Genomic DNA, 11,108 nt, shown 5'->3' on the forward strand with positions numbered 1-11,108 from the left:
GATACACAGAAGATATTCAACTTAAGAGGATTTTCCTCCACTTCTCGATCACAATGAGGCCCTCACCATTTTGCATAATGACAGAAAACAACAGCTGACAAACCATTTTGGAACAGATGCCAGCTGTCTCTCATTTCTTTCATCTAATTCAAACAGTAACAGTTCTGTAGCACTTTATTGGTTTTTGTTTGGTTTTGTGTTCATTTTTGTTTGTTTGTTTTAAAGCCAAGCCATCTGAATTGGACCCCCTCATCAGTCAGTCAGTCATTTCAAGAACAAACTGAAGGCAGGCTGATCCTTTTGGATCCAAAACTTTAATTTGGTAGGAATCTTACATAAATACAATTTGTGCTTCAATTTCATAGCTACTTGGACTGAGTGAATATACACCTAAGCTAGTTAAAAAAAAAAACCAAAAACCAAAACAAAACAAACAAAAAAAATCCAACCTTTAGTATTCAACTGAGAAGCCACAGACGTTTTTCCAGACTGTTTGCAGCAGAGACAAACAATAAATTTAAACATAGTACTGCTTAAAAAAAGTTTACTGTCTAAAATGAAAATTCAAATGGTTTATTAAAACTTAACATTTTCCATTTTGGCTTTTTCTAAAGAAGAAATTTATTTGTTGTGAAAAATCAGTTAAAAGGTAATTTCATTTTACTGTACTGAACTTAAGTCATACATAAAGCACGAAGATCTTTACATTAAACTGGGCTTTGCACACAACATGAATGATCAGAAATAGACTATTTTGAGGAATAAAAAGTTAGGGGTTTCAGCTAGACAACATGCATACCATCAGTTACTTCTCACCCTTAAAAGGTACCTGAAAGGAGAGTTTTGTAGAACAAAACCAAAACTCATTAAAACACTTAGTAAGTCAGTGGTCATCATGCCTTTTTAGTTAAATGCTAGTAAAGTTTAGTCTACATAGAACAGCTAACACAATGAGGTGTGCAAGTCATAGGGATAGCCAGAAGCCTGAAACAGTCTTAAAGTTCTACAGGACAAGAGAGCCTAAACACAGCACCACTATGTTATTTAAATTATTAAAATAAAAAAAAAAAAAATTGGATTATCATCTATTCCTCATTGAAAAAGGGTTATGAACTGACCGTAAAGGGCTCATATTTAAAAGCTTCCCAGTTCTACTCTACCAACTTTTTAAAATAAGGTAATGATAAAGAGCATTCCTTCTAGCAGCATGTACAGTTCAGCTGCCAGTGGCTGCCTAACAGCACTCCTTTATGCATACCAGGAGAATCATGTCCAGTTTTGCCATTTGTGGATAACGATGACAAGATACAAAAGCATGTGTTTGCCATAAATAGCTCTGGCTAACGGAGGATTGCTCACACAGAGCAGATCAAATTCTCTATAAGGAGAGCATTATTTGGCTCTCAGCCAAAACACGTCCCCAGTGCAAGCCTCAGTAGTGGCAAACACTTTCCAGTTCTATTTACATAGAAGCTAACAAGTAGAACGGTTCATTTAGGCTATTTCTTGTACCAAGTCGGTCTTAACTACAACACTCGAGAAACAAAAAATTCCTTCCTGGTTTCATTCTCTGCACATAACTGGCATTACACATCACCTTACCAAAAAAGGAGTTGAGCTCGTGCAAGGTTTTACTCTGCCATGTAGAACTTTAAGAGCATTCAGGTATGAAACACACTGCATGGTTAATTACTTTGTATTTTTACATTTCTGACACACGTGTTTCATGGAAATAATGGTGTCCAGTAGTGGTAGCTTCTTTACTTGAACAGTAAACTAGGAGCAGGTCCTTTATCGAACGGTCAGAACAGAGCCACAAAGTATTGTAAAGCAGTGCCTAAATCAGTATTAAAAACTTGCATTATTTAAGATGAGATTAATGATTGTTTACCTTTACAATACTTTCCACAGAAGTTATTTGAAATATGCTTAAACACTTAAAAACGATATTTTCCAATGAAAACAAGGCAACATTCTGTAATAAGCCACAAGTTTTATTGCAACGTGGCCAATTTTTGATCTCAAAAAACAATGTTCCATTTAAGGCTCTTTTTAATACAGAAATTGCCACCATGACTGATGTTTTACAAAACTTTAGTGTTTCAAGACTCACATGGTAAACAGATAACTTCTACTCCTGTTCAGTAGTGTACATTCAATGGAAAACAAAAGGCATCGTAACAGCTACTTCATTTATAAAGATATGCATGTAACAGGAATGAAACTGAGGTACTACAATAATCTGATGACACAGTTACAGCAACTTAATTGGCATTCCTTTGGGGGGGGGGGCGGGTCAAACATATTACAAAAAAGTGCTTTAAATGCATAGTGTTGTGTGCTGCCATGTCACAAAAATAGGCTTGTCAAGGCAGGTGAGGTGTATGAATGCACAAGAGCCTCATGGAACTGCAATCAAGTGCAACTGTAAGTAATACTGTATAGAGTCTACCATCCGACCAGTGGACAATACTTTCAAGGCATTCAATTAGCTTACCCTTTGCTGTCTGCTAGACTATTTACATTAACTATCACATTCATTGTACATGTTGCAAGGAATGCCTGCAACGTCAGTTTTGGCTAAGAGTATGACGTGAAAGCATTCCTTGGATCCTACATAAAACTACCAGGATTAAACAGTCTAATGGCAATCACTGGTAGACTGCTTAACAATGACATCTCCTTCAGGGTGGTAGGGCAGGGACTTATTTTTTGAGGAGGGGAGGGGATAGGGAGACTAATACTATTCCAATTGAACGAGCTGCAGAAATGGAAGCTCCTTAGATCCAGATGGCACTTGTCTGTCTTTTTATAAGGGTTTTCCTTCAAGTGAAACTACCACGTTGCCTCCCAATTTCTCTCCAAGTGTTGAACGGTCCTTAATATCATCCAAACCATTTACTTGCCACTCATGTTTAATACCTGAAAGATAGACGGACAACAATGTACTTGTGAGAACCTCTACATCTAAATGCCATTATAATTAATGAGCAAAACATATTTTAGGTCAGTACCTGTAAATTTCTTTTTAATGGCATCTTTAGAGCTTGCGTAGATCATCTTGCTTTTTAAAGGTGCACTTTCAGGAGCCCTTTAAAAAAAAGAAGAAAACCACAACAAAACAGTTACTCAGTCATCCAGTGGTAGCTCCATACTATTCAATTTTAACAGCAAGCTTTGCTTTTACACACCAGAATATAAATACCAGGTCTTCTTTCTTAGATTCCTTTGTCTCATATGTGGCATCATACAAAGCATATCGGCAATCATTCAAAGGTAGCAACTTCACAAAGGCTGTATAGGGGTCCTCCACAGTATCTCCAATGTCACCAACCAATATCTGCTTTGATTCCTCTACAATTATTTGTTTTTTGTCATCACTTAAGCAGAAGAGAACAGCTTTCTTTCTTTTTTTAATCTCTTCTGGGGTTGAAGATTTCCTTACTTTCATGTCATTAAAAACCTTTATGACTTCATCATTCACTGTTACTCCAGAAGCCTGTAAAATGAGATCAAAGGAATAATTCAAACAGCAAAAATTAACACTCGCTAGAAAAGATGATAGCCCACAGTCCTGATAAAAGTCTGCCTGCCCCCATAAGAATAAAAATACTATGCTCAACCTGAACACACTACAAATTTAGGAGTACTTGCAGGATTGGAGCAGAAGATATAAAGAAGGTGTAAATTTTGTAGTTTCTTGTTGCAGATCTCAGCATCTTCAGCTGTGATCTGGATAGCAGTATCATACAAATAGGCACACAACTGTACTACTCAAGCAGTTTACCTTATCATGCACTTGGCTTATCTGAGGGGAGGGGATGAACAGGGATGGGGGTAGGAACTGAACATATGAGAGGAGTTTGTAATTTTGGGTTGGGATGAGAGGGCGGTCGTTCATTTGGGGAGTTGGTTTTTTTTTTTGTTTGTTTGTTTCTTTTAGTGGAACAAACGCTACAGCAGCAGCTCACATCCAGCACTGTCATGACTCTCATTTTGCTGGGTGAGGTAAGGCCCTACAAGCAACAGAAATGTTTTCTGCATTGTGTCAGCTTCAACACCACGCCTCAAGAACTCCCGAATTTTACTTCATGCTGGTGCGAGAGTATTGTTTGACTGCTCTTCCTTCATACAAAAAAAACTGTTAGAATTTTACAATCGTTACAATTGTACAGCTCCCCATAAGGCTCGGAAGCCGTTCTAAACAGGAGTCTAGAGCAGGAAGGAAACAAAAAACCGGCAGGGCAAACGGGGAGCTCAAGGCGAAAGGAAAGTAATTTAACAAACCCCACTGCGAGTGAGCGAGCGAGCTCAGCCCATCTGCAGCGCCCTTGCTCTCGGTCCAACAATTACATCTGCCGAGGCGGGCGCTGCCAGCGCAGGCTGCCCGGGGAGGGAAGGCAGGTGCGGATCGCAGGGAGCCGCCGGCTTTGTCCCCGGGGGCGCCGCCTGCCCCTCTCCCCGCTTTGTTCGCGGGGCCGGCCCCCGCCTGCGGGCACGGACGGGCGCCCCGCCGCCCCGCGCCCACACCCCCGCCCGGCCCCAGCGCTCCCGCCCGGCCGCCGCTCGGGCCGCCGCACCGGGCGGCCGGGGCTCGGCGGGAGGGGTGCGGGACCCCCTTCCCCGGGCCCGCCACCCCGCCCGGCCCCGCACCGCGGGGCACTCGCACACCGGGGCGGTGCCGCAGGGAGCGCTGCGCCGCCCGCCCGGCCCGCCCGCCGCTCCCCGGCCCCGCCGCGGCCCGCCCGCCGCCCGCCGCTGCCCCGCGGCCGCTCCCGCCGCCCCTTCCCCCCGCACCCGGCTAAAATTAGACTAAAATGGCCGCCGGAGGCCGCGCCGGGCCCAGCTCGCTCCGCTCAGCCCCGCTGGGCCCCCGGTCGGCCCGGCCGGGCCGCCCCCGCCGCCCTCCCCGCCCGCCGGGCCGCGCCGCGCCGCCCTTACCATGGCGCCAGGTCCCGGGGCGGCGGCGGCTGCCTGCGGTGCGGGGCTGCTGCACGCAGAGAGCGCTGCGCTGCGCTGGGGGCGAGGCGGGCGGGGACTCGGCCGGGCGGGGGATGAGCCGCGGCGGCCGGGGAGGGCCGGTCACATGGGCCGCGCCGCCACCACGTGCCGCCGCCGGGCCGCGCTGGGCCGGGCCGGGCTGGGCCGGCCCCCGCGGGGCAGGGCAGGGCAGGGCCCGCGAACGGTGCGGTCCGACTCGGCCCGGCCTGGCGCGGGCAGTGCCGCTGCTGCACCGCGGGGGCTCTGACGTGGGCCCCGCAGGCCCGGGCCTCCCCCTGGCCGGCCGCGGGCCTGCCCCGGCGGTGCGGACTGGATGCTGGGAGGGCAGTGCGGCCCCTCCGCCCGCCGCGGAGCTCGAGCAGCCGTGGGCGCGTCAGTCGGGCTCGGTGGTGACGCGGCCGCTCTGAGTCCCCGCTGCCCGCCCGGCGCTGGTCCCCGTGCCGAGGTGCCTTCTGCTGCTCTAAAGGCTCGGGCTTGGCGCGGCCCCTGTCCGCGGCCGGGGCTGTCAGGCTGCCCGCACACGCCCCGGAGCCGGCACGGGCGGCGTTGGGTCCCCGCCCGAAAAGGAGCGGTGGTGCTGTCGCGGTGCCCCCGCTCTGCAGGGAAAAGCCTGCCGACCTGGCGCTGGAACTGCCTCTTCCGCGGTCTGGGAAGCGCTGCTCAGACTGTGGGGCGGGACACGGCACGCAGGGCAGAAGGTGCAGCATTAAAAGATGGGAAGATAACCTACAGGAAAATAAGGACAACACTCCTGACAGTGTTTCTGTTGTTCATACTGAGCCAGACAGGGCCTCAGGCACAGGACAACGAACATGGAGCATTTTAGCTCTAGCCCATCCAAGTAGACAAGAGGATTGTCGGTCAAATGCAGCTTTTGGCTCCCTGAAATGGTGTGTCTGAAGACCAGGAGATCCTAAAGATGCAGGACCTCAAACAGATGTACCCGGGAGCCCCCATCTTGAATTGTGGCCAGTCAGCTGTGTCTCCCCAAAACCACTGAATTGCTACTAGTACTGTGGTGGAAACCAGCAAGCTAGTGTTTGTCAGCATGCATGTGTTGATACACCCTCACGTATATATATACACACATATATATTCATATATATGTGTGAGGGATGTGTGATTCCCCCCCTCCCTTTCTCCACTATTATACACTACCATGTTGACCAGATGAGCCACTATGTTTCCAATATCCTTTTTGAGTTACATCCTGCCTTTTTTGAATACAGAATTGTTCAAGACTGAATTACATTCCTCAGTATTCAAAATTTGCTCCATCAGCCTTGAAGTCACTAGTCTGGAACTTTATTTATCCCTCAGCTCCTTCTAGCCACACGTTCAGGACTCCCTGCTGCCCCTGAGCTGAAAACATCCAGTCTGTTAGACTCAAGTCTTGACTGCCCCATTCCTGGTCATCTGCTGCTCTGGCACAGTGTCATGGGCTGGAGTGGTCTTAAGTGGTTTCAGATCCTCAGGATGGCTTAATGTATGCTAAACCATGGCACTGCAGTGTGTCATGGCAGGCTGTGTGACACATGCCTTTCCAGTGTCCCAGACAGAGGTCCTTGCAGCCGTACGCAATGTCGGGAGGCAAACGGCAGCATGGAGTTCCTTGGCAAGCAGTTGTATCTGTTCAGTGTGCCGTACATGCCCCAGTGCCATTGACCACAGTCACTGCCATGGGCTCAGCAAACTTCTAATGTGTGCCCAAGACCATGAAACTTCTATGTGTAAGTGCCATAATCTCATGCCCTTGCAGTGCACCCTCAGCCACCCCCATGCGGGGCCTCTGCACTGCACATCCCAGGCTCATAAAGCCAAAGGTGGGGAGTTACCAGCTCCACAGTTGTACATCTGGGTAGATGCTCAAGGACAACAAATCCAAAATTGTGTGTGACTCAACCTCTGTCTTTAACACCATGGAAACTGAATAATGAGTCAGAAGTGCTTGCTGCTCTCTTTACCTCGCAAGGTGTATACCTGAGGCACCCAGGCACTAAAGGCTGCTGCTGCTGCACGTCGCTGACTGTACTTGGCAGTCATCAGAGTATAGAAGCAGCACGGGCTTTACTATGACTTTACAGAAATCTCTGAGAAAGAAACAAGTTTATCAGAATTGGAGAGCATTTCTCAGGGGTGAAAAACAGGTCACAGGTAAACAGAAAGGGGCTTTTCATTTTCAAGGAAATTAACTTTGGACTCCTTGTGACTGCAGTGAAGGAACTTGTGATAGAGCCCAGTGGTAACTTTGGAGGCCAGAGAAATGGTCAGTATCCAGCCAAAAGCAATAATGACCAAGCAAATCTTATTGCTGGAGCACACACAGACAAAGCTGGTTCCCACTTTGGCATCTCACTGCACTCAGGAAGCATCGCATTTCACTACCCTTGTGCCACACAACCTGCATCCCACCGGGCACCACTGAAATAGCCCAATGATTCAGAGAGCCCAGCAGCAGCACTAAAAGCTTTGTGAATGATACCCTCTGCAGAGCACATGCCTCTAAGGAAGACCTCCAAGCCTCCCCTCACCCTCTGTGGATGGAAGAAATTACTCACCATGAAGCAGAAGGCACTGTTTGTTTGGATTCAACTCCTGGATGCTCATTACTGAGAAATTATAATGGACTAGGTTGCCTTACGCATTGAAGTTCTCTGATATCACGGTCCTTTCCTTCAGTATGCTGTGCCTCGTCTTTTCTTCTCTGTCAGCCTTACTGAACTCAGCATTCCCATTTCAGACTCATTTCCCATGGAAGCAAGGCCTCTGCTTGGCCTCTCTCAATTGGGATAGTCCTTGCCTCTGTGACTTTTTAACTTGTTAGCTTATTTGAGTTAAATCTGACAGAAGAATAGAGGTCACAAAAGTAATTAAGATCCTTAATTAAGTAATTAAGTTTTATAAAATAATTCATTTGAGATAGAAGAAAGTGGGGCTGTATGTCTACCAGTTCAACTCAGGAACCTGTTGGAAGTTAGGAGACCTCAGAGCTGTTATGATGTAGTTAGATTATCTTCAGGAAGGGGACTACAAAGAGAAAGGAGAGAAACTTGCACAGGTGTACATTGAAATAAATTAAAATCTTAATACCATTCAGTTCAAAAAATCAAGCTGTTGAGAGAGAATTCCAAAGGAAACTGCATTTGATGAGATCTGTTGCTCAGAGCACTTCCTTTTCTGCTTCACTCTCCTGTGTACCCCTGGAAAATGTCTGGTTTCCCTCCAACAATTCTGTATTTTTAGTGGAAGTGCAAAGAATGCAAGATGAAGTCTAACTGCTTGTCATGTAAGAAAGTATTAGAAAAAAACCTCAGTGAAAGGCAAACACTGAGTTTTTCTGCTTTTCCTTATATTGCAGATACGTTCCTTTTAAAAAATTATACAGTAAATATGTTTGATTCCTAAGTGGTGGATCCTGGCACGATTTTGCTGCAAGTTAGCAATATTTGACAATGTGAGCAAATTCAGAAGCCCGCAGCAAGGGGCAGGATGCGTGTGCTGGTGCGAGGCTATCTATCAATCAACTTCTTAATGGCTTGGGCAGGACTGAGGGCGAGCGAGGTGTTGGCGGCTGCTCCCCGAGGAGTCGGGCCATGCCTGCTGGCCTGGCGGGGATGGGAGCGGGCCGTGCCCGTTGCGTCACCCTCCCGGCTGCCCGTGCCAGGAATTCCTGCGGCTGAGTCACGGTCCCGCCACGCTCGCAGCCCCAGCGCGCCAGCTGCTGTCCCTGCTGTGGGAGGGCTGCCTGCCTTCCCACCGCCTTCCAGCCACCACCCAGCGCTCCGGGAGGCTTCCCCTCCGACCCCTTGCTGCAGCACGGGGATGCGGTGGGAGAGCTGGGATGCGCTTCCTCAAGCCGCGATGCCGGCTGAGTGCTGGGATACTTCAGCTGGGTTAAGCAGCACCTCTCCCTGCCAAGCAGAGCTGCTTTTCAGCCCGTGCAGGGATGTGGCTGAAGAAAAGCCTTTTTCCCCACCCCCCTTGGAAAGCTCGTCAACCCTTCGCGTTCCCTGGACGAGCTGTCTTTATGGCTGTCCGCCAGAAGACCAGGCAGAAGGAGGCAGTAGGAAGCAGCAGCAGCGTAAGCCCAGTAGGGCCAGCGTGGATGCTCGAGGGAGGAGCAGCAACCACATGTTTTTCGGTGCAGGGTGGAATTCCCCCTCTCCTGCCGTGACTCTCAGTGCTGGTCACTCACGCGTGCCAGTGAATCATGGACAATAAAAGAGAGATTGAATTAAAATGTCATGTCTCGTAATGACATCATTCTGGGGATGGTATTTAAACATAGCAAAAAAGGAAATAAAGTTCCTCCTGTGAGAGAACCATGGAAACTAATGGCAGAAAAATGGTTAAACAGAACAAAAATTTCCCCTGAAGTCTAAAATACAGGGAAACGTCACTCAGTCTTATTAATAAAAACAGAACATAGAAACTGGCTGTACATAATTAGCGCATATTCAGCTTTCACAAAGATTTGCAGATTTGTAGCACTTGACAAAATAACTACTATTTACTCTGCTTGCCTTTGTAATCCCTTTATGCCCTGCAGAATTTGTTTTCCCCAGTTTTTTCCCAAGTCTCTTTTCTTGCTGCCTGTTGTTCACAGCTGAGATAAATTTACAGCATAACAGCAGGTAAGGAAGGATTTGTAAGATCATCCAGTGACTGACTGTATCAATTATTCAATTTAATCACCTTTTTTTTCAAACAACTTTCTCTTCCCTGGTAAAGACAGTTTTGGGGTTGTTTTGGTTTGGTTTTTTCCACTTCTACTTGTAGGGTTTTTATTCCAAGGTCCCAAAGCTCTTTATTAAAATTATTAATGAAGTATCCCTGCCTGATGATTAGTATTATTTATCCCATTTAATGGGTTGCCTGGGGTCACTCATAAAGGCTGTGGTGAGCCCAGGCACAGGACAGACAGGTTTGTATCCCCATCCCTTCCTCAAAACCCAGACCATCCCTCCTCCTAAGGAAGGAAAAGTAGGCAGAACAATTATTTTCTAGAAACCTCTGTTTCAAGCAAACAGCAAGGTCAGGCTTTCCTTGCATCCTCAGTAAGCGTCCTCTGACAACACTACATTCAAGGAGTTTGATGCTGGCTGTTATGTCCAGCTCTCAGAGAGAGATACATACCTGCACATACGGTTAAGTAGAACCTTGGCTGTATGGCAGACACGGATGCAATATGGTAGATCCTGCCTAAAGAGAGGAAATGTAAAAGCAGCATAATTTTCTGGGAGCACAGTAATTGCTGTACATCCCAGAATAATGCTTATTACAGTGAAATGGCAAGAAGGGAGCCAGAGTGACTTTTAGAAAACCAGGTGTATATAGCTGACCTCTATGCTGTGTAAGGGGTTTAGGGGAAGAGCTGCCAGAGGGTTTTGTGAGAATAGGCTGTAACAATAAACTAGATACAGATTTTATTATTTAAATATTCCAGTAAAATAAAAAGCCCATTAATGTTCTTCAAGCAGCTAAAAAGCAATGGTGTAATTTGCTAGATGTATCAGTCACCTGGAAAAACCTGGATAATCCCTTTGTGTTCTCGTTTCATACATGCAACTTTTTCCTATAAAAGGAGCCAATGGCAGAGTCCCCTAGAAGTGAAAATCTCTCATACTAAGAGCATGCCAGCTGTGAAACCAGTATGAAAAAACCTGAAACATACTGCCAGCTTGTTTTGAGCTGAAGCACATTGCTTTTAGTTTGAAATATGTTATTTTATCCTCGCTGTCTGTGAGTGCAGCAGAGTTGCTGCTGCCCAGAGGAGGATAACACATAGGAAGTCATGCCTGGGAGCTCTTATTTAAGTGCCTTTCCCCCCGCCCACAGCATCCGCTCACAGCTGCAGACAAATCCAACAGCCTCCTAACTCCTTCCCGGTACTATTCAAGGACACGTGTGAGTAACACAGAGGAGATGCTGATAACAGTTTTGCTGGTTTCTGTCAGGAATTTCTAGCGGAGCTATAAAGCTGGGATGCCTAAGGTTAGCAGGGATGTTAATCACTGCGATGGTCCCAGGAGGTGCTTCTTCAATAGCAGTTTTATCCCTCGCTAACCTCTCCAAGTCTACAGCAAAAATTCACTGCCTTTGTCACC

The 11,108-nt window shown here is 47.2% G+C and overlaps 1 protein-coding gene across 1 annotated transcript; it reads right to left on the reverse strand.

The window, feature by feature from the left end:
• Window positions 1-431: 431 nt before the first annotated feature.
• On the reverse strand, window positions 432-5,029 carry CFL2 (cofilin 2). Its single transcript, XM_027890163.1, has 4 exons — window positions 4,942-5,029; window positions 3,192-3,499; window positions 3,015-3,091; window positions 432-2,922 (listed from the first exon to the last, which is right to left on the reverse strand). Exons 1-4 carry the CDS (start codon window positions 4,942-4,944, stop codon window positions 2,810-2,812), a joined length of 501 nt encoding a protein of 166 aa, XP_027745964.1. The 5' UTR covers window positions 4,945-5,029; the 3' UTR covers window positions 432-2,809.
• Window positions 5,030-11,108: the final 6,079 nt, after the last annotated feature.

The sequence above is a fragment of the Empidonax traillii genome, unplaced genomic scaffold (assembly GCF_003031625.1).
Source record: "Empidonax traillii isolate 1590-97213 ecotype Southwest subspecies unplaced genomic scaffold, ASM303162v1 scaffold278:size663781, whole genome shotgun sequence".
NCBI lineage: Eukaryota > Metazoa > Chordata > Aves > Passeriformes > Tyrannidae > Empidonax > Empidonax traillii.

What these genes read in the sequence shown, in the direction of transcription:
- CFL2 (XM_027890163.1), bottom strand. An exon ending in GACCTGGTATTTATATTCTG is followed by an intron (nt 3,092 to 3,191) that starts GTGTGTAAAAGC and finishes TTTTTTTTAAAG; the next exon opens with GGCTCCTGAAAGTGCACCTT. An exon ending in CATTAAAAAGAAATTTACAG is followed by an intron (nt 2,923 to 3,014) that starts GTACTGACCTAA and finishes TCTATCTTTCAG; the next exon opens with GTATTAAACATGAGTGGCAA.